This window comes from Pomacea canaliculata, linkage group LG3 (genome assembly GCF_003073045.1).
Source record: "Pomacea canaliculata isolate SZHN2017 linkage group LG3, ASM307304v1, whole genome shotgun sequence".
Classification (NCBI taxonomy): domain Eukaryota; kingdom Metazoa; phylum Mollusca; class Gastropoda; order Architaenioglossa; family Ampullariidae; genus Pomacea; species Pomacea canaliculata.
This window is the reverse complement of record NC_037592.1, coordinates 7,004,724-7,028,311: the sequence shown is the minus strand read 5'-3', so window position 1 is coordinate 7,028,311 and position 23,588 is coordinate 7,004,724. Positions and strand designations below refer to the sequence as shown.

The 23,588-nt window shown below is 37.6% G+C and overlaps 1 protein-coding gene across 11 annotated transcripts in view; it reads right to left on the bottom strand.

The window, feature by feature from the left end:
* LOC112558503 (liprin-alpha-1-like) overlaps window positions 1-23,588 on the bottom strand; it is a 63,350-nt gene that overhangs the window by 23,248 nt on the left and 16,514 nt on the right. For 5 of the 11 annotated variants that reach the window (XM_025228976.1, XM_025228978.1, XM_025228977.1 and 2 more), the window contains exons 3-18: window positions 23,281-23,445; window positions 22,125-22,199; window positions 18,163-18,303; window positions 17,055-17,276; window positions 16,411-16,557; window positions 15,926-16,060; window positions 15,297-15,380; window positions 13,396-13,590; window positions 12,746-12,822; window positions 12,297-12,378; window positions 11,656-11,873; window positions 10,598-10,793; window positions 5,085-5,177; window positions 4,212-4,250; window positions 1,178-1,320; window positions 449-627 (exon numbers count right to left, since the gene is read on the bottom strand). In XM_025228976.1, coding sequence (XP_025084761.1) covers window positions 449-627; window positions 1,178-1,320; window positions 4,212-4,250; window positions 5,085-5,177; window positions 10,598-10,793; window positions 11,656-11,873; window positions 12,297-12,378; window positions 12,746-12,822; window positions 13,396-13,590; window positions 15,297-15,380; window positions 15,926-16,060; window positions 16,411-16,557; window positions 17,055-17,276; window positions 18,163-18,303; window positions 22,125-22,199; window positions 23,281-23,445 — 2,191 coding nt within the window. The remainder of the gene's footprint in view (window positions 1-448; window positions 628-1,177; window positions 1,321-4,211; window positions 4,251-5,084; window positions 5,178-10,597; window positions 10,794-11,655; window positions 11,874-12,296; window positions 12,379-12,745; window positions 12,823-13,395; window positions 13,591-15,296; window positions 15,381-15,925; window positions 16,061-16,410; window positions 16,558-17,054; window positions 17,277-18,162; window positions 18,304-22,124; window positions 22,200-23,280; window positions 23,446-23,588) is intronic. The other 6 variants (XM_025228972.1, XM_025228973.1, XM_025228969.1 and 3 more) reach the window with 6 other exon arrangements.

Below are 23,588 nucleotides of genomic sequence, written 5' to 3'. Positions count from 1 at the left end.
AGTTTGATGAACAATTTAAATAAATGGAAAGCCTGCCAGAAGGCTTGGTGAGTGTATGAGCTTACTGAAACCTAGAAACTTTTTTTAAAGAAATGAACACCTGCCCAATTTTTTTCACATCATCATGTCCAAGTTTTTCCTCCCCTAAAACCCCGAGTAACTAAAACTGCTGCATTCCTCCATTTTCTAATCTACCACCATTTTCTATTTATTGTTAGGAAACAGCAGATCAGAGCTCACTTGCAAATTAAAAAAAAGGTGTCTACTTGCCTCTTCTTTCTAATGAAGGAATACAAGGTCTACTTATTTTTTCTTTCTAACAATGAAAAAAAAAGGGTCTACTTGTATCTTCTTTCTAATGATGAAACAAAAAAATCTATTTGTCTTCTAACAATAGAATATAAGCATCTGCTTGTCTCTTCTTTCTAATGATAGAATACAACCACACCTGCTGCCATCTCCCTGGCATATGCATCCTTGGACTTCTGCTTCTCCTTTTTGGTTGAGAAAAGGCGGCCTAGTGAACTCTTTAAACCCTTTTTCTTTGAGTGTTTATGTAGTGAGTCCTGACTGCTGTGGAGACTGCTGAGTGGGCTACTGGAACCACGTGTTATCTCATGCAGCCGACTGAAATAAAGATGTAGGATAAAAAGGCCACAAGTAATTTATCAGGGCAGAAGCTGTCAAACAATTCAATGAAAGGGAGTAACTTATCAGGACAAAAACTGTCACAATTAACTCCATGAAATGAAGATGAAGGAAGAAAACCCCAAGTAACTTATCAGGCCAGAGGCTGTCACACAATTAACTCCATGAAAGATATAAGAACTGCTATATTTAATTGGTGTTTTACGCAGTCAGCAAGGCTATATCACGGCAAAGCAGCCAGCTCTGCAAACATATGCCACGTGCAGAGAAAGAACAGTGTGCCCAAAACAAGAGATGAATCCAGGACAGCCAACCTTCACTGTATTGGTGACAGGCGATAACCATTGCTCCACTGGACCACATAAGTACTATAGCAACTAAAAATAAAAATTAAAGATTAAAAAAAAAAATCAAACAAACCCATCACTCTTACCTTTAATTCAAAGAAGAGAATTATATATTTATCTCAAACATACCTCACAAAAAATAACTCTTATAAATATAGGAAAATAAATAAAAGCATGTCTACCTTGCAGTATCACTCTGACTTTTGGCCAAAGCAGCTGCAACTCTCTCAAGGCGAAGGGAGCGAGGTGTTGGCGGTGAGGATTCACATTTGATTTGCCGAGACTCTTCTTTGGATCCAATTGTGCTGTCATCACGACTGTACTGCTGAAAAACACATGAAGAAGTTGTCTTAGCTTCACTTATTAGATACATCACTTGGTAAAGTTCAGACACATCTACACAAGATCTCTCCCACACACATTCTTTTTCTCTTACAAACACAGGAATAAATGTCGTGGTGGTCATACATGAACCTTTAGACTTGTGAAGTATCCCATACTTGTAGCCAAAAATCATAGACATAAAAAGAACAAATGCATAAAGACATTTTTCAGCAACATGCTACATCATCTTTTTAACATTGCATTTTTTTGCATCTTTGCTGTGCTCAAATGCAGTATTATCAAAATAGGCATTAAGAGGAAAAATGTGAAAGATTGTATTTTCTCCTTTTTGCCTCCATCCAAAGCTTTCAAAAAAAAAAAAAAAAAAAAAAGGATTTATGAAAACCTTTTCGAACACAATTTCAGTGTCTGCTATTTAGTTCTGTCATCAAGAATGTCATGAGTGACATTTTCTGTGCACCTGATATAATTCTTTTAAAACTTTTTTGGGTTGGGAGTCTAGACAGATTACAGAGTGCATATATATTAAGAGTAGATGAAGCAGCAGCAATGGCAACCAAGATCCTTAATTACATTTTGTACGTCATTTCTCTGTGTGTCTGTGTGTGTGCTCATGCATGTGCAGGAAAAAGGGTAAACTAAGCTGGTGGAAATCTTGATCTATGTAATCACTCGCTCATAAAATGTCCGTTAAGCTGTCATTCATAATATATATATAACCTGTGAGATAAAGGCAAGGGTCTGATTCTTTGGAGAGCAAGGGAGGAATTATAAAACAAAATTGTTGCTGACTACCAAAGTTTAAAAAAGTGCCCCTCCCCAATCAGAAAGACAATCAGATAATTAATAAAACCGAAGGGGGAAAAACTACTGTAAATTTTGGACTATAAGCCAGGGCTTCTGCTAAGGCTAAATTCTTTGGGGTCCCAGGGACCCCTTCTTCAGATTTTTAAGGGGTCCCTGTTCTTCGCCCAAATTTGAATGGGACCCCATTGACGAAAATTGAAGGGGTCCTCAGAACTTTTAATGCGTACTGTACGCAATTTTTTGCGTAAGCAGAAGCCCTGATAAGCTGTGAATTTTTTCCACAGCCTTAAACCCTGCGGCTTAAACAGCGATGTGGCTTGTTTGCGGATTTTTCATAATTTGGCAAATTTTTTGATGAGCTCTATGTTCAAGTGTTAACTGGTAATGTTGTTGCAGTGTTAACTGCTCACATTTTAAAATAAAAACTGCATACAATTGAAGCATTCAGATCAGTTGCAGAAGCACACACCCTCGTCATGCTGAAAATGAGATGAAATGTCTACGATGCAGCTTTCAAGTTGTATATATTTGCAGCTTATAAACCAGTGCAGTTTATTTGTGAAAGAAAATTTAAAAAAAGATTTAGTAGGTGCAGCTTATAAACAGGCGCACTCAATAGACTGAAATTTACAGTATGTTTTATGACAGTGCCATCTCTTTTATACTTTTTGTCATACTGCTAATGGATGGGGTTTTTCTTGCCGGGAGGAGGGGGGTTGTGAATGCACCTATTTTTAGTCTCACTTCACATGAATTGTTATTAAGAATACTTAACATTTGTATCGGGTAACACACAAACACAAATATGAAAGCTGTGCTGATTTCTGCTAAATAATGCCAGCTATGGCATGTACTGTATGAAAACACACACACAGAACTTGTTCAGAATGGGAAGGAATAAGGATTGAGGTGTGGGGCACAATGACAGGACAATGAGCAGATCAGAGCTGGGACAGGCTGTAGAGACAGAAATAATCAGCCTTAAGGACAAGAACAAGCTCACGAGATGCCTGAGCCACTCACATCTGGATGAGTGTGATTAGTCATGTAAAGACTAGTACCAAACGTCTCTGCATCCAATGAAGCCAGCTTTTATAAGCTCCTACAGTTACTCCAATAACCAACTGGTGCTTCTCAACAAACACATCAATTTTAAAATCAGAAAACATGCCCATTACTTTTTTTTATTTCCTCTCCTAATACCAATGGGCAATCACTGAAGCTGTTTTAATATGGTGACCCTCGAATGCCTGAAAAATCTTGTCACAGAAGGACAAAATTTTTTTAACATACAAATCCACCCTTCTCCCAGAGAAAATGTTAACCCTAAAGTAATGCATATTCTTTTATCATGCTGATCCAAAATAACATTTTAATATAATGACTCCTCCCTCCTCCAACCCTTTGCAAGATAACTGATAATAACTCTTTTATCTTGCCTGCATACTGAATACACAGCAACGACAGGACTGAACAGTAATGACAATGTGAAAGATGAAAGAGATGGTGACCAGGCAGACACAGCTGAAATACAGCACATTAAAACCTGTCCTCAAAATGAAAGTGTAGTTGTCTGAGTGACTAAAGCTCAAACACAATGGTAAATGCTTAAAACCTTGTAACAACAAGCGGACGATGCTATGAAGACTATGCTTGCAAGCACAGAAATGGGTTTAGGAAAAACTAAGCGAGGTGGGGGTGGGGGGTGATGGGAGCAGGTAGAAGTATCCCATGGTAATTTCTCCTGCAAAGCATGGGTTCATGTTATGGAGCAGAATGACAGAACACAGTATCCTGACAAGTTCAAATGACACATGCTTATTAGACAGTAGGCATCGCTTAGCAGACACAGCACACATTTCTTCCATTTGATGGATATAGTGGTCTTTAAATAGGCTTCTTTGGTACACAATATCTTTACACAAGCTTGGATTTTTTTTTTCTTCACCCAGTTAACTTTATTTTGCATGGTCTACACCAAACACAGCAACTGTGCTTTAATGGCATGGCAGAGACAAATCAAAAGCATAAGCAGCAGCATGTGCCAGCAAGACAGAGAACTACCTGATCTGGATCAGATGAAGAAATATTTGAGAGCTCCAGCTGCAGATTAAGGTACACAAAAACAATCAGAGTTTGGAATAAAAAAGATTGAACACAAGAAATGATTTAAGAGAACCTTCAAATGACAAATTTCTATTAGACGCATATCACTTATTAAGAAAAACAGTATGAAGGAATGGAAATATTAAACATGCTTGTCAAGCAAATAAATAAGCACCTAAAAACCAAAACTCTAAACGTTTACAGCTTATAATGAGAAAGATGGTATAAAACAATCAAATCACATTCTCTCAACACTCAGCTTTGAAACAGTGAGCAATGATGCAGCTTTGAACACAAACAAAGCTTTCATACTTCTTATTACAGACAATGCTTCACTGCAATAAAAAAGGACACACATGCATGCACATGTACACATACATACACACATGATGGACAGGCACATATGTACCTTTACCCTCCACCTGTCACACACACACAATGACTCACACATCTGGTTTTCAAACATTTTATAATGCAACTGACATACATTTACTTTTATTTCTGTCAGTATCATGCATGCTTTTACATCACTCTTACAACACAGAAAGGAAAGATTTTAAAGCTGTTTCACGTTTAAAGTAGTAAATAATGATCTAAGAAAAAGGAAGTTTTGACAATGGCAGGAAACATAATGAAGACATTCAATAAAATATAAAATTGTAAACATTCAAAAATCCAAAACAAAAGAAACCTGCTGTCAAGTGTAAAGATTAAGCATGTTATTGGAAGCTGAAGAAGTAGTCAAGGGGAAGGGGATAGAATAGACAAGAGAGATGAAAATTGTTTATGGCTGAAAAAGAGAAGATGAAAGAGCTGTTTATCGCTGAGTACCTGCTGTGAGGCTGCAGGGTCAGTGGAGGTCGCCAGCTGCGGACTGGAGGAGGAGTAAGTATACAGCTGCGATGCTGACATGCCAGCAGGCGCCTACAACACACATCATGCAAATAAAGCTAACAGCATGGCCTTCTCTTGTAATGTAGCTACTAGAATGGCATCACTACTATCATAGTATTCTCCTCTGTTAGTCATTTGAGGACACATTTGTTAGCACTCTACAATATTATAAACTAAAATCAGCAGAACAGTTATGCCTTTGTTAGCAATTATGACAGAACAAACAAATCAGATTTTTTTCAAATGTAACAACTTCCTTCCTTCCTTTGTCTTTCAAATAATTTATGTAAGAAAAGTCTACAGGGGATTGCATGTGGATGAATGCACCAGTACAGGGATGCATAAAGACAGCAAAATTTAATTAGTTTCATGCTTAAACACAGCTAGTTAATTATAATGCAATAATTACAAACATTGCTGCAAATGACTTCTGTCTCTGCCAGAGACTAAAGGGATAGTCACCCAGATATAAATTTCATCACAACATTTCAGAGTCAAGACCAGAGATGTGAAAGAACACCACTGTTATACCTAGTAAAATTTACTACCATGGTTGTATCACAAGGAAAGGTATGCCTCTTGATGTCTGTTAAAAGCATTAAAAGAAGACATTTATCTCCATTCATGTACTATGTGTGTGTACACATCAAACAGCTTATGAGTGTTGGGAGAGGCTGGAGGAGCAAGACAAAGTTTCAGCAAGTGTATACTTTGTAGATGCCCACAAAACACACCCATTGCTTACTATCAGTAATGGCCTCAACAATGACAAAATGGAGCATGCTGATCATGCAAGGAGAAGAAGTCTACTGTATTAGTACTAGACTTAGCTAAATGACTAAATCAGCAACTCCAATGGAAAAATAAGGATTAAGATATTTTGGATTAAATTAGAATACATAAACATTTGAGAAAGTCGTGCCAGGTGTGTCAACTGCGGTGCAAAAACTCTAACCCATACTACTGCAAAATTTATCATATTTTAACACGTCCAAAAGAACCTACGAAGCAATTATGACTTTATCCTATTTTGAAAATATCTGCATATACTCCATATGGTTTGAAGCTGGGATACACAGAGCAATCCTACTTATGCGAAAGTGTTAAAAAAAAAAAAAAAAAAAAAAAAAAAGCTGGGACTCTGAAAGCAGAGATTGCCTGAAGGACTATTGCTGTTGCTGCTGCTGCAGACACCAGATTTAGCAACAGGCTATTGTTGCAGTCCAGCATGCGCAGAGACATAAGAAGATAATGAAAGTCCTCATTTATCACCTGTGTCTGTGGCACCTCCACACTACACATCACCTGATGGCTTGGCTGTACTAGAAATGCTCACCACTGTTCTTACACCAAAGAGGATGTTGCTTTGATATTTCTGATGACACCTTGCTTGGCCAGTAAGCCCTGGCTGCAATGGGGATCTAGGAGGCTTTGACCACACCTGCTGGAGTGTGCGTGTGTGTGTGTGGGGGGGGGAGCTGGGCGAGTGAGAAGAGGGCGAGGATATTTGTTAAATATGGTGTTTGATGTAGACTCAGCAACAGAGCCTACTCTTGCTCTGTAAAGAGCTACCAAGGTAATAACAATGGTGGGCAGGTGGGAGGAAAAAGAAAGAGGGGAATAAACATAAAAATAATGTCTGTAAGCAATGTATCATGAAGTGTGACAAGAAGCAGAGACAGGATAACAATAGAATGTGCTCCTTACATGTAGAACAATTATGGTCATAAATACATACAGATATATGCACCCACTGAAAACATACTGTCTCGTATCATGACCACTTAAAGGTATGTGCCGCTTTGCTAATTCTGGCAAAAACTGCAGCGTAGAACAGGGTGATATCAGCGCTGTTTCTGAGCATTTTATCAACATGGTTGTACAAGTAGTAGTCTGTGTATTCATTATGGCAAGCAAAGCAAAAAAATAATTTCACTGCAAGAACAGTCTTTGCACTTCACTTACTGGGTTAAAACAAAAGACAACCCATACTTCTATTTCCAGAGAATATAACTTGCTCCCAAGCTGCAGGGCTGTCTTGCTTATATTCTCACAATCCGATTTATTGTCATTGATTACTATGAAATTTGTATTAAATGGCATGATTCCTAGCTGCAAATTGCCTTCTACCTCCCCTATTAGAACTGCATGCAAGACATGAATCAATTGTTTGGACTGAAGTAGCTTGTGTCAATGCTATTTGCCCAACTAAAAAGCAATCCTCAAGAAAACAACCTGTCAAGCTAATTTACCTCCCTTAAGGTGTCCTAAGTTTCTGTCAATCAGTCTATGGATTTCTGGCTGAAATGTTTATGGGATCATGACTTACGACATGACGCGTGCAGAATAATCTAATACACTGTACTTATTCATCTACTCTCCCAAAGCTACTATCAATAAACATAAGTACAGTAAAATATTGTGACTACTTTGTGATCAAAGGATGCTTTATCCTTGATAATTGTAGCGACAGTCGAACGACTAAGTCCTAAAAATCAGATTGCCTTATGATATCCACTTTCAATCTTTTCTAGTGATGCACTGACCTCGTAAGTCGGAAGCGTCGTAACAGAAACGACGTAACTAGACCGTCGTACTACCAATTCTCCCCATTTTGCCTTAGCTTCAAAATGGTAAACGAGATTCCCTACACAAAGTAACCCATAAGAGCAGCCTTCTAAACTGAATCTCAACTCCCTAATATTTTCAGCTGTTTTTACCTTCAGTTTTTCGTCATTGTTCTATTTATGTGCACATCTCAACTATGGGTATTTCCACAATATGGTGCATACAATCTTACAAAGACTTGTAGGTTGAACACAAACTATAAATAATGTCCTTTTGATGGAAACTTAAGAAGCCCAAGTTGGAATTCATGTGAAGCCTGTATACTATTTACAGGCTGATAACCTCTGTCCTGCACATGCCGGGGAAGAGCTAGGCTCTCTGGGCTCTGGTTATTATGCAGACTTGGTGATGCATTGTGGTATGATGTGCAGGAGAGAAGTTACAAGCCATACAGGCTTATCAGAAAACATGATCACAACTCAAAATGAGCCACACAGGATACAATGTACTAATGCAGGCTATTAGACATAAGACTATCTTCAATTGTACTTTCTGTCAGGCTGTAATTTATCTGGGGCTGTGCTATTTTTTTAAAAAAAAAGGAAAATCAATCCTTCTGCTTCGTCATCAAAAAACCTAACATTTGAACAAATTTGCAAATGGAGTTCTCTCAGGTGAGCAAAAAGACCTTTTGCTCTGCTGCTAGTCCATTAGCCATGTGATTTACTGACAGTTTTGACAAATCAATAATGATTTGGAAGATGATTTTTGCATAAGCTTTAAACTCAACAAACAAAATCTAGAGAAAAGCTGCTTTCAGCTAAAGTAATGTATACATACTCATTACAAGGTATATTTAAATGAATTTGGCCGCACATTTTCCCTATTCCTCAAAACAACATGTATTTTATGTATTCAACACCTATCTTCTCCAAGATGTAAAGAATTCAGTAAGAATTGTTCTCATTATGAAAAATTACATAAACAAAAAAAGGGAAACTATGTGCATTTTCAATACTGCAGGAACTAAGAAAAATAAAGATAAAAATACACTACAGCACAGTTTAACCACTTATCCTAAATTTAAGCCCATGCTTTTCTATAAAAACCTATTGAAGATATTTTTGTAACTTTGTAAAAAATTTTAAAACAGGTAACAAATGCAAAACAGTGCACACTAAAGTGAAAGAAGCAGAAAATCCTAACACATAAATAAAAATTATAAACTTTACTACAGCTTCTAGTATGAAGGTCTAAACATATAATAGCATAACGAACTGCAGATGAAAACTTAATCTTATCTGTTTTTATTTTGCATTCCAATGCTAAATTTCTGGTACATTAAAAAAAAAAAAACAAGCCAAAAATAAGATATCCACATCTTTACAATGATCAAAAGAGGCATGCAAAATAAAATATTGAAGGATATGCAAGTAAAACAGGAAAAGCTAGGTCAGATACTCCAAAGCAGTCGCCGTGTGTGATCACCGTTAATAACAATGTCAAATAATCTTTGAACTGGGCCATAGTAGGGATGGGGAAAATACTACAGTCAGACAAACCAAGAAAAATAAAAAGAAAGAACTAGGAGAAAACAAAGAGAGATTAAATAGGTTCGAAAAGACAGCTGGCCTTTTTTCATTCCAAGCCCAAGTGCTGAAGACCACTTGTTAACTCATTAACACAATCAGGGTGATGTGACACTGTACTTGTGACTGGGTGCACAGCATCTGGTGTTGCATCACAAAGAAGGCTTGTGATGATAATGAATTATTGATCGTATAAGGGAAGGAATTGCTGCAGAATCAATTTTCTATAGTGACTACCCTTGAAATCAATTTGAAGCAAAACCATGCGTAAAAAGAAGAAACAAGCATGGTTATTTCTCATTCTCAGTAAAGACTAGATACAAATGCTTCTGTTATCTATAGTTTGATGATACAGTGATAGTATAATATTATAATGAGGATGTGAGTCATCACCTTTCATCTAAAAGCGAACTCCAAACAGATTACACTGCTAATAAAATGGGCATTATGCCTTAAAAGCTGTAGTTCACAAAACCTCCCTTTGAATGGAAAAATGGTAATTTCACAGGCTTGTCATCGCTATGGCATCACCAAGTCACAACAAAGAAAGGAAACTACTTTGTTCTAAGAAAGAACATTCTTTTGTGTAGATAATGAAACATTTAAGCTGAGTGTTGTTTGAAAAATCTTTGCTGGTATCTACAGGCATCAACATCATTCTGAAGTTGTTTGCCATCTCTTTGTGATAGCAGTCTTTCAATTATCATTAAGGCTGAAATGAAATTGCACTACAGAGTTTAACAAAAAAATGTTTAGATGTTGGATTCCCAACTTTTTGTGGGTCCTTAGCAAAATATGAAAATAACAAAAACAAATAAAAAATTAATCAGCTTCCTTGTTTAAAATATTTCTAGTATTAGTTAATGTGTAGTTTTTGGAACACATTGGAAAATGGTAAACAGTAAAACAAGAATATCCGACTTTTAACAAACTCATATAAAATCTGTTCTTTACTTTTTTAATATGTATTAAAAATTAGCTTCTGAATATTTATGGTTAGAAAAATGAAATATAGGTGCTAACTCATGTTATACAGTGATGGTTCTAAAGTTCTATTTGGGTGAGGGTGGTGAAAGATAGTTCTGAGATTTGACTACAGAATCTGAAATAATTTTTTGGAGGGGTGGAGTTGGGGGAATAGGCAGAAAGACACTGTAACCAAAGAAAAGAAAAAACAGAAACACAGAAGAGCAGACCAGGTGCACACATGCACAGGAAGAAAGCCGTGCAGTGAGACAAAACACACCCATCTACAGTAGGCAGCCATGAGAAGGTCACAACACTGACACTTACAGTGTTGTATTTCTGCAAGATGTCTCGAGACTGGGAGGATCTAGGGGTGGGGGTGGAGCGCCCACTGAGAGGGGGGGAGGATCGCTCATACCCCCCACGCCAGCGAGAGGCAATGGCATCAAGACTACCAGACCCTACCCTGCTCTCTAGCTCGTCTGCACGTTGCTCCGTACTTTCCTTCTCTTCCTGAATGAGTCTGAAACACACACACATGTACCAATGCACTTAAAGATATTTACAAGCATCCCTTATAATGTACCGTATATGTGCATACATATTACAGCAAATCCTCAAATGTTCACACAAACATTTTGATGTTCATATTTACTTTTAAAATAAATATCCACACAAACCCCTATATTTGCAGACATATACACTTCAGCTCATCCTTAGATATCTTCACAAGCCATCATCTATTTTCCTTTCATATTCTGCATACTAAATATGTCATCTTCATGTCATTGGGCATACTTCTTTAAAATAAATATTCACATTAGCCACTATGTCATCTCCATGCCATGCTGTATACTAAATACATAATCACCATGTCATTTTGCATACTAAATATGTCATCTTCAAAGAGCACCCGACAGCACTTCGTTCATTTTCCTTTATCTATTTCAATACACTGCCAATGCTATGACTTTTTAAATTTTAATTCTTGAAATCTACCAGATCTCCTCTGCATTACACAAACTCATCTGCTGGTTAATCAAATCTTGAAAACTTAAAAGGTCTTCACTGAATACCAAAGCCATTAAACAAAATATTAAATAAAATTGATTTTCAGAGCTGCCTGTTGTCATCCTATCAGCCTTTTTATTATATATCTTTATCCACCAAGTCCTGAAAGATAGGATGGCAGCTCAGTCTCTTTAGCTCTGCGAGTTCTCTTTCAACTCTTCATACTTTGCTCTGTAAATTTAATACACTTCAAAACATCTTACTGTTGTTACTGTCTCAGTTCTGAACTTGATAATGTATAAATGAATGCTTGATTCAGTTTGAAAGCATGAATTCAGAATAACTGCTAAATGCAATTTAATTCAAAAACTCACCTGATCTCGTTATTGATGGCATCTAACTGTTCCTGCAGCATAAGTGCCAGGGTCTGGGCATCTGTGTGACCAGTTGGTGACAAGAGATCCACCGCACCAAACAGTGATTCGTTATCATCTGTTCCTTCCGTATCGCTGGCATCAAATGCTTGCTGCACGTTGGCTAGTACATGTGCTTGCTGCAGTTTCTCCCATTCTTGCTCATTCAGTGTGTTGACCTAAAAGTACATAGCTTCTACTTTAGCCAAGCAGGAAGCAAAGTTACCTAATTATACATCACAGTTAAGAACCCATAAGAAGCATGTTGAGCGGAGGAGCTAACTGGTTTTTTAAGCTGATCCAGCAACTAAGGGTATTTTTTCTTTCAATTACTGGTGGTGGTGGTATTATGATTTTGTTAATGAATAAAAGGGTAAAGGAACAAGGAAAGGGAAGGGGTAAATGGGAAGAAAAAGTGCAGGCACGAGGAATGAAGAAGCAATATGCAGTAAATACCCCAGCTAAAAAGAAAGAAAAAAAAAAACATGTGGTGATGTACAAGTATGATATATTTCAGCATTATCATATCTGGTAATGTGATCTTCAGGCATGGTTAAAAGTTCCTCAAACATTTTAAACAACTAATCTTTTTCAACACTGACCTTGGTTGGATCTTCCACCATGGCCTGTTCACGCCCTCTCTGATGTCGCCTCGAGACATTATCCTCAAAGACGTAGCCAGCCCTGAAAGTGTAAACACATGTTGCCACCATAATGTGATCTCAGCCTTTATTAGCAGCACCCTTCATGCATAGAAGACTAACTGAGGCAGAACTCAAGACACTTAATTGTGCTTACCCATCCTCTCTGAGCATGCAAGCTAAGATGCTATGCATATACAATGACAATAAAGAGAAAAAGAAACAAAAGAGCAGGGAATATTTTTAACTTACAAATTAAAAATTTTCTTTCTTGTGACAGCATGATGAAAAAATTCAATTACCAACTGACAAAGCATCTCTTTATTTCTCTCAGGAATGGAAAAGTTCTTGAAGTTAGAGTTGTGACTGTAACTTAATTATGCCACAGCATACAGAACATGATAGCTGACCTCATTAGCTGCTCTATCTGCATACGTAGCGTTTCCACCTCTCGTCTGTATTGCAATAGGTCATCATTTATTCTTTCCTGCAAAAAAAAAAAAAACAATCCAACAAAATCAGTCAAATCATGCAGACATGGTGGTGGATCACGATAATAAGAATTAGAATAATCAGTAAAGTACATGAAAAACTAGGTTATGAGTTAAAAAGCAAAATAATACCACTTAAATTCATACCCAGCAGAATAAAAGTTTAAAAACTATGCAAGTTTTGCAAGAATGCTTGATAAAGACAGTAACATAGAAAAAAAGGTATGGAGGAATAAAAATGAGCAAGTGTACAACTAGGGAAAGAAGGCAGACATACAACTGTTAGAGGACAAACATTGATAAAACAGCAAAATCAATAGTGGTAAGGTTTCTTTTGTAGTGCTCCACAGATCTATAGCTGTTAAAATAACTTTTAAAAAGCCCTCAGCACACACACTGATGTGACAGTAAATGGGATTAAGAAGAGAAAACAGATAGAGAGACAAGAAGAAAAAAAAAACAACTCAAGTGAAAGAAGGTAAGTAGTGTAGAAATAGTACAAGGAAGAAAGAGATGGAAAAGAGAAATGAGACAAAAAAAGGGAAGAGAAAGACAAAAAGAGCAATTACTTTCTCTTGTTGTGTCTCATCAAGTGCTTTGCGAACACGCTCCAGTTCCTGGGTTAACTGGTTCTTTTCTTCTAATGCAGCCATACGTTCCTTCAGGTGTAATTGTAACCGCTCATTTGATTCTGATAATAACCGATCAACAGTGGCTGATAACCGAGCATTGTGTTCCTCATTCATTTTTTCTCTCTGCCGTGCCTAATGATAAGAAAAAAAGCAGCAAATAAATTGTAAATGTCATGATCAAACTACCAATTTGGACAGATTTTAAACTTCATTAATTCATAAAACTGTAATTTTCATCTTTTTTTCCTTTGTCTCTCTCTCTCACACACATATTTTTCAGCACCAAGTCACATGCAAAACATGATTACACTTTAAGGTGCACAACCATAATCTATTTTAAGTGCTGTTTCATAAGTACAGACACTCAATATTTAAGCATGATAATAACTCAATCATCCTTATAAATGAAAGAAAAAATAACTGATGACAATACTGAGTAAAACTTTCATTACTCAAGCTCAGGATCTAGGCAAAAGACAGATTCAAAAGACAAGTTTCTAGATGTTTTTTTAATGGTTTTTTTTTTTTTACTCATGCTAATGTCTTATATTTAAATGTACAACACATCAGCCTTACTTCAAAGTGGGGTGTGTGTGTGGGTTGGGAGCAGTTGCTAAATATAAAACAAGAAAGAAAAGAAGAGAATGACAAGTAGACACAGAGAACACAAGTTTCCAAGTATGTTGTTTTTGCACTGGAACAAGAATGCACTTACTAAAATGCTGATAGTGTTGTAAATAATTAAAGGTATTGATGCTTGAAAACAAGATCAACAGAACTGTATAATTTATGCACTAATTTATCCATATACTCCTAGGATTTGCTTACAATGGTGTGAGAACCTAGAATAATTCTGAGAAACAAGTCATATTGTTACATTCCTGTCTGCTGTTCTGTAAAACTGTCTAGAAGCTTGTTTAAGGGCACTCTTTACGTGCTAGCCTGGAGCATTTTTCATCCTGACAATGAGATCAAACTTGCACAAAGTACTACCTGCAAGTGCTCTTTTTAAAAAAAAACTTTTGTCTTGCTGGCTTCTAACATTTGTTTGGAATAAGATTCCATCTACAAACATGTTTTTGTACGTTGCTGTTTGACAAGATGTAGCTCTATCTTAATTATACAATGAAACCCAGTCTTGATCTAGCAATAAAAAAAGTTAAGGATGCTAGGTGGTTGACTCTGACATTTTCACATAAGACCATGCAATATATGTCTATCCCTAGAATGCTGCATCTGATGAAAAATTTAACGCTGCACAGTTCACCCAAACCAAACTGAACCTCCTTTTTCAATCAACTATATATTAAAACAAGACTCCTATGCTTGGCAAATTTACACATAGCTCACATCAAAAGCAATAAGCTATAATTTGGGGAAACAAAAAAAAAAGGTAATATGTCTTTTTAATGGATCAAATGTACAAACATTTAGTCACATTAAAAGTACTGAAAAATCACTTTGACTAGAGAACAAATTTTGGACAAACCAAAGTCTCCACACACACTTTAATGCTTCCTGCTCCAGCTCATATCCTACTTTGTATATATGTGGTGTTCAACGAATTTTTTTTTTTGTTTTCTTTTCTTTTTCAAATAATGCTATCTGAGGCTTCAACTGTTAGGGACAGGAGTGACAACTCCAGCTATTATTTCTCTGTCACCTAGCTTTTCAAAAAACAAAACTTCTGGAGTCACATACCACACACACCAATGCCCCTGTCTACCCACCTTCACCTCTTTACCTTCATGACAACCTTTCTACCCACCTTCATGGCAACCTTTTTAATCTCTCCACCTTTATGACCCTGCACGATAGAATCAGACCAGTTCACTTACCCTCTGTAGCTCCGATTCCTTGTCTTGAAGGTTTTGTTCCAATGTTGACAACCGTTCCTCTGTTGACCCGTGCCTCTCCTCAGCCTATCATAAAACACACACATTAAAAAAAGGCATTACTTTTCCCATACCAGCAAATATAAGCAATACCAAGTGATGTGGTTTTACATGTCAAAAGCTTCATAATCCATCTGGAAATTTAAGATAAAGACTTTTTTGGGTTAAGGCCGAGGTTCTCAAAAGGTAGGGCGCGTCCCCCTGGGGGGGCATGATGTGCTTACAAGGGGGACGCAAAGGTGGTCATTTTTTAAAAGTTTCTTATACCGGTATTAGTGAAATTAGCTTACATTGCTGGCTAAGGGGGGCGCGCGGACGTACCTTTGTTCATCAGGGGTATGGGGGGCGTCACAAGTAAAAGGTTGAGAACCGCTGGGTTAAGGGGAAATAAGAATACAATACAAAGATACATCATATCATCTCATTCCAAAGATGCAGATGAAATCACTCTTCAACAAAAAATATACATGAGAAAAACAAAATGCACTTTAAAGTGACAGACAAAACAAAACACAGAAAGCGATAAAATACTAATTTTTCCAGTATAATTTCCACGAAATGACCTTACACACCTGGGTCAGAGCCTCGATGCGTTGCTGTAACTGAGCCTCCATGGTGGGCAGAGCTTCTGCTTTTTTCAGAGACTGCTGTAAGCGCTGTTCTGACAAGTCCAATCGGTCTGAAAGTGATCGTATCTTCTCCTCCATCTAGGACCATACAAGCACAACAATTCTTATGTCCCCAAATCATTTAATCTGCCAATGGTGAATGGGATTTCCAAAAACTGCCTGTACCATGTTTATATATTTAATATTTTTTTTGTATGCTATCTGGAAATGAAGCCTAAATTCCTTATCTTGTAACAAATGTGCATAGAGGCTTCCTACTGCCTTCCCAGGCAGCAAAGTCAAGTGAACTGTTAATGTGATAAACTGGTCAGACTTTTAAGGATAAATGTGGTGCAGAATCACAAGCCCCCCAACCCCCCCAAAAAAAAAATATATATATTGTAAAAGATGGAAATGAACATGAGTGGCTTCTCTACACATCAACACACCGCTTTGATCTGAGCATCCTTCATTGCAGCCTCATTCTCAAGCTTGTCATTGAGGTCGTGGACTGAGGTAGACTCTCGCTGTGCATTGAGGTACCGTTTCTCCAAGGTGGCAATACGTTCTTCCTGGTCCTCCTTCTGAGCTTGTGACTAAGGCATAACAAACCCCTCATAAGCTTCTAATGGGTTATATTTGTAACAATGCTCGAAAAAAAGAAAACAGGAGACAAAGGGGGATGAGAGTGGAATAACATATTTAAACACTGCAATGTTTCTCGCTACATTCAGGTTGGTGTTAATGTATCCTTTATCTCTGACCAATGTGCTACAGTCTACATTAGTTTATTCCTTGTTACTCCTTGAGGACCATAAGGCTGCAAGAGCTACACTCTACATGTTGACAAAAAATTCTGACAAAATACTCTAAAATAATTATAGCAAATGGTGGAAAACCCTTCTCTCTGTTGTATTTTGCACGAGGCAGTTTCAAGGCAACAATAGTTTTATCTGCATGCAAGGTGAAGAGAACAGGATGGGTGGTTATTATACATTCAGATAAACAATTAAATCTTTCTCTGAAGACTATCCTATACAAATGGAAGAAAGTAAGGACAAAAACAACATGGAAGCAATATAGCACATTTCACCTCTCGCAGATCCCTCTGCAACTTGACCAGCTGTTCCTGAGCTTTGCTAAGGTCTTTTTGAGTAGTACTCAGGCTCTCTTCAAGTTCTGTGCACCTGTTGGTCAGTTCCAGAACACGCGTTCGTGATGATGTCAGTTCTGTGTTCTGTTTCTCCACAGTGTCTTGAAGCTCAAGTACTCTGGTGATATCAGAGTCTGGATCAATGGAGCCATTTGATAACCGCTGGAGAAAAAAGTAAAGATGTATATGTTCAACTAATGTATAAATGGGACAAAAATGCAGCACGCATGCTGTATGTATACTGAGGTATGTCAGAGCATTTGGTTAAAGAGAATGACATGCACCCCTGCCATATTTACGGGCACATTACTGGACACTGCAAGTGAATTAAAAACTATAAAATGAGATGGGTTGGGATTGGGAGGTGGGCGGGGAGTCTAAATATAAAGTATTATACTTGTTCTGTATTCTGAGATATGGGAAAAATGCTTTGTATGCAAAACATGCCAATACCTCAGCGTGGGCAAATAGGAATGGAATGGCAGGAAAATCGTGGAGAACTGAGCAAGTTATGAAAGAGGTGCTAATGCAGCCTCTTTCTGCATGCAAGGAAAGCAGTCTGCTGATTTTCTATAGTTACTACACAAATTTCTATAGTTTCTATGTTACTACACAGGCGGGGTGGGGGACCCAGACGTATGAAGGTGAAGTGTGTGGAGGGGGGGAGGGGAAGAGGGACAAAAGTTCTGCAACTGAATATACTGACAATGAGGCAGAGCACAGCTAGGCTGATAATTACCATGGACAAATTTTTGAAAAATTCATCATGCTAGAAAGGCTGGTACTAATCTTTGATTACAAATCCATTACCCAAGATTTTGAGTGTACATGATTTACTTGCCACAAAGCATTATCATACAATGCATGGCTTTCTGCAATCTTCACAGCCAAAGGTACAAGTGACTGAGCTTTATTTATTTTCAATTCTGCTAACACTGGCTGATACCATACATCTATGTATGGACATAGCTGCTGTTGTTAAAGCTCAAAGCAAAACATTTCAGACAGCTAGACAAATGGACTACACTAATTACAGTAAGTCTCTAACCTTTGGATGAGACTGTGCAGCATTTTGCTGCTCTCCATCAGGCTGCATGCCATCTATAGACCCTGATTTTCCTGTACGAGTTTCATCTACACTGCCACTTGAATGACGAGATTTACTCTGCTGTTCTCGAAGTGTGAACAACTGCAATAAATTCCAGATTTTGTCAGAACTTTGGGGCACTCTTCCAGAACAAAGCTATAAATGTCATACACAAGTTCATCTAGTTGCCAACAAGCTGTTTGCCACTGTTTGGCCCTGTGATTAACAGGACACAGCAGCAAACTGGTATTTTTCCCCAAGTCACCATTTCTATCATTCTCCTATGGTATGACAAAACTTTGATTTCCTACTACCCAGAAAGAAGTGAACAGCAGCAACTGTTATCTCCCTCTTCACTCAAACTCACAATCACAAAGAGATTAAACAATTAATAGTATTAATCCACTTCAAAGTATGAAATGCGTCTGTCGGAATGTTGTATTACCGAGTGTTTTACAAAAAAGGCAGACAGACAACAGCTGTCACCCCGATTTATAAGTATGTTATTCATTCCTCTATTGTTTTTAATAAGAGTCAATGTGAGGAGGTAAGGTAAAAAAAAAATGAGACCATATTAAGAAAATTCACTTCTTTCATCATTTTAATTGTCCTCTTTAAGCTACCACCATCCACTTCATGGCTTATACTGCAGGATACTTTTAACAAATTACAATTTCTTTCAAATTAACTACTTAAGAATGATGGTACATAACACTTTTTTCAAAACACTATAAAATATAATTTTCTTTTCAATTAAAGGAAAAATGGAGAGGTTTTCAAACTTTCATGCAAGATTTAGATAAAATAAATACAACGAAAACATCTAAAAAAAACAACAACCAACCTTTCCTATCCAGATACTTAAACCTAGCACAATGACTCAACCAACTCTGTGTAGCATCATTCTTTAATGCCACTCCATCAAAAGTAAGCTTTAGTAATCTCAACATAAAAACTTATATAAACATATTGAAAGCATCAAATACTTTAAGAAGATGTACATAAAATGTGTTGCTATGTTTATATATATAAAACATAAACTCTCGCCTAAAGTGCTAAGTGTGTTTGTGAAAGTAAGTGCGTGAAAGAGAAAGAGTATTCGCCTGGAACATGAGCAAAGACAATAACAAAGGAGGTTAAAAAAACAACAACAAAACAAGGATACCTTTTGCTGACTCATAGAAAACAAAAAAAAAAAATTTAATTATTTCTCTGATCATCGAAGATTCTTTGCTCTTGCTTTATGGTTCTAAAATTGGTAGAAATGAATTATATATTTTTTATTTAAAAAAAGGCTATCCAGTTTAACTGATGAGTACGCATGGTTGAAAAGCAAAAGCTCCTCTTAGAAAAAACAGGGAGCCCCCACATGCTTCACCAGGATTCATCGCTCAAAGCCCATTGCTGAACCAAAGGTAATGAATTAATCCAATCAGACTACAGACCAAAAAAAAAAAAAAAATTTTTTTTCAGGAATCATACTCTGGTTCTCCAGAGAAGCATTCATGGTTGGGTGAGAGTTGGGGGTAAGGGGAAGAGGTTAGGTAGGAGCAATATTGCTGACGATTTGTTTGCAGATGAGGCCAGTGAATCAATCAAGATTATCTGCAGCAAACTCCATGTGTTAGGATGGATAACTGCAGTCTCCTGCTGCAAACTTCGTACTGCTACAAAGAGACAGAAGTGGGGCTGGGGCTGGGGCTGGTAAAGGACAGGGAGACAGGAAGAGAAGCAGCTTAGGAAGAAGAAAGAGCTAGCAACCCTACTTTACAAGCCAAAAGACAGTAATGCCTTAAATTTATAGCAACCAAGAATGGAAGACCAAGCATTGCCAGCCACAGAAGGGTGATGGAGGTAAAATCATAGCATACTTCTACGTTTTGGAGACAATGCAGGTTTTAACATGTTCACTGAGGTTGAGGATGGACAGATTCTGAACAAGACACAACTTCTTAAATGAATGTATGAGTAAAGGTATGAGTAAACACTAGTGTTTGATGCATTCCCAGCTATTAATCATATGTGCTGGTGGTACTCACTGCAACTGAACTATCTCCAAGTTTTCCACATTATACATTTTTTTGTTGTTTTTTATAACTATGCTCTTCATCAACACACACAGTACTCCACCACTATTACCAACTTCAGCACTGCAAAGGATGAGCTATACACCAATACACTGCTGGCTCTGGGGTTACTTGACTGAAGTGGCTATTACCAAGCACTACAGGTGCTATTTGGTCTTCAACCAATAGTCATTAAAACACTGAAACTATTACCAGGCACTATAGGTGCTATCTGGTCTCCACCACCTCAACAGTCATCTAAATACTGAAACTATTTGTCAACCCATAGTAACCCCACCTGCTCCAAGCATTAGGATGCTATTTCCACCATTAGATGCTACTAGGCTGAGCAGACAAAAATGATGCACCAAATCTTGCCAAGTGGCTAAAAGCATAACCATGACCTAGCTGCCTCAAACAACTTTTCCCTAAATGTTGACATAACCAGTACCTCCCCTACAAAGTGAGCTTCAAAAACAAGCTTTCTTGGTTACTAGTCAGCCGAGGTCATTTAGTCAATGCATACCTCTCCTGTTGTCTCCCTTTTGCTAAGTTTCATCAATCTACTGTGCTGGCAAGAAATAGAAAGGAATAGGAAAAAACCCAAATAAACAAACAAAACCAGAGTGATCCTAGGACAGAAGCTAGCAAAATTTATGAAGCTGCTAACAGTGGGAAGCCTTTTTCCTGCATGATTTCTGATTGATCTTTTAGTTTTCTCAAGCTACAGTAATATTTTCTTCTATGCCCTCCACACACAAGTTTCTGCTTTGTTCCTCCTCTGTACTTTTGCTCTGCCATTGCCACTTCCTCAAATACTTTGTCACCCAGAATCTTTTAAGTTTGGTAACTGTTCAGCACTTTAGACCCTCTAGTTTTCTGCATCCTAATCCCACATAATAGGTCTACACATAACACAAAACACCCTACAACTTGCTCCGACAAGTATGTAAGCTGTAAGACACTTTTTCTTTCAATATTCAATAACTATTAAATGGTAGCAAACTCAATCAGCTATATAAACACCCAGCCAAACTGTAAGATCCCATAATACTAATTGAAATCAATAATCTTTGTGTCCCTTAATGGAATAATGTAGGTTGTGATCAAGTCAACAAATATTACCAAGCTTAAAATAGACTCCTATTCACTAGCAATAATAATAATTCCCAACTGCCTGCCCTGGACAAGTTTTTTGGGGCTCAACAACACTTTATGCCACCAGGTCAGCATAAATAGCCAAGTCCTCCTGCCATACCCCCGGAAATTAATTGCTTTCTCGATGCCTCATTAAACCACTGCTAGCTGGCTTCTAAAGCCCATGGTCATGATTCACGGTGAGAAAGGTATTCTTGCAAAAGTAGCAGGTAGCTCAATGCTTGCGTAGTTTGTACTACTATTAATATACTAAGCCGCTGAACTAATACAGGGTTTCAAACTCATGTTACAATTACTTAAAGTGTGCCATCCATACAACACTGCATACGAGTATATATATATACTTATTAACACTGCATCCATACACACGTGCATTATATCCCTTCTGTGCATTAGTTCACCTCCTCCCAACTTTTGGCACACCCTTGCAAGCACTGACGATCAATTGACTCTTAACAACATGCAATAGGCAACCCAGTTCAGACTGTGCACAGTTCTGGTCAACATTTATTATTCAAAATATCATTTTAATAGCAAAATGAATAAATCTGAGGTACAGAGGTGAAAGGATGAGCGGAGGTGTATATGGGTGGGGCAAAACATAAAACAAACATAGCAGGTAGGAGGGTGTGTGGGCGAGGGTGAGAGAGAGAGAGACAGAGAAAGTGATACATCTTTAAATGATGTAGTTGTCCTCACCTCTTGATTAGCAGCTGCTAGCTCCTCCTCTAGCTGTGCCACTCTTTCCAATGCTACTCGTAACCTCTCCCGCACCTATGTACAAACATCCATCCTTATTAAAGAACAGAAGCTGTGCACTGAGCTGGACATTTGTGCTAGGCCTTTCTACTATTTCTGCAATCATTTGTATTTATCAAAGCCTGAAGATGCAATCAAAATGCTTTTTAGGGTGACCTGGCTGGCTTTGGGAAGCTCTTATCAGCATTTTGCTTGACCAACAGAAGAGGTGTTTCCAATGTGGAAACCAAACATTTTTCATATAAATGTATCACATACAAATATACACATACATTTTAGAGGATAAATGGAGTATGCAGGCACTTTATCCATATTTAAACATAGTAACAAGTGCTCCTGTTACTCATTTTTTACCAAATGACCAAAGCACCTCTCTTACACTTTAGTTTCTCAAAACCCAAAGCATCATACATTCCATAAAGTCATACTTTTAAGTCTTTTTTTATCCTCAGTTAATAAAATCTTTAAAATGCCCATTTTCAAGCTGTTTTATTACTTCAGTTTTCCTTATAAACTGACAAGTTTGTGACCTGCTCTTTTTATTAATCAAGCTCTGTGCTCCCCTTTGGAAAGGATGGCCCCAAAGTACATAATGTTGTCTACCTCTTGAACTGTATAATATTCATGCGTACATCTACTGTTCCATTGTCAATGACTAGAACTTTACTTTCACTTGTGCTGATCTCCATTCCACATGTGTTCAAACTATCTGTCAGTCTGTTAGTAAGGTCTTGCAGTTCTCTGTTGGTGCCTGCTATCAAATTGATGTCAACTCCAAAGTATAAGGTACTAATTGGCTGTTCACTGACGGAAATAAAAACGTGATGGTCATGGAGGATTCCACGCATGTTTTCCTCTAAAAGGGTGCTGAACAGCATGGGTGACAGGAGATACCCTTGACAGACGTGTATGGTCATGTGAAAGAAAGCTTCTGTTTGGTTATCCAGCAGTACCACCCACACTTTGGTTATCCAGCAGTACCATACACATTTGATCAGCTCTTATATAGTACTTCAGTAATTTGAACGAGACTCTCGGATGTTAAATTCTTGCAACACATGCTGTCAAATACTTCTATAAGGTTAATATAACTCACCTTTTCATCCAAGGCTTTGTGATGCTCGAAGAGAGACTTTAAAGCCTTCAGGACCTCCACTTCACTGGACACTCCTGCTGGTGATGATGCTTGCCTTTTGACCACAGTCATTCTCAAGGATCGCTCGTGCCGTGAGACTAAGCACTCAAGGTGTTCTAGCAGTAGCTGTAACATCATCATATACATTGATATAGGACTCAAATGCCTAAATAGACAAACATTCCTATGAAACAACAACTAGAAAACAACCACGTTTCTCAAATGCCCTACCTGCAGTTTTCTGAGTAAGACCACATGTATTCCACCCA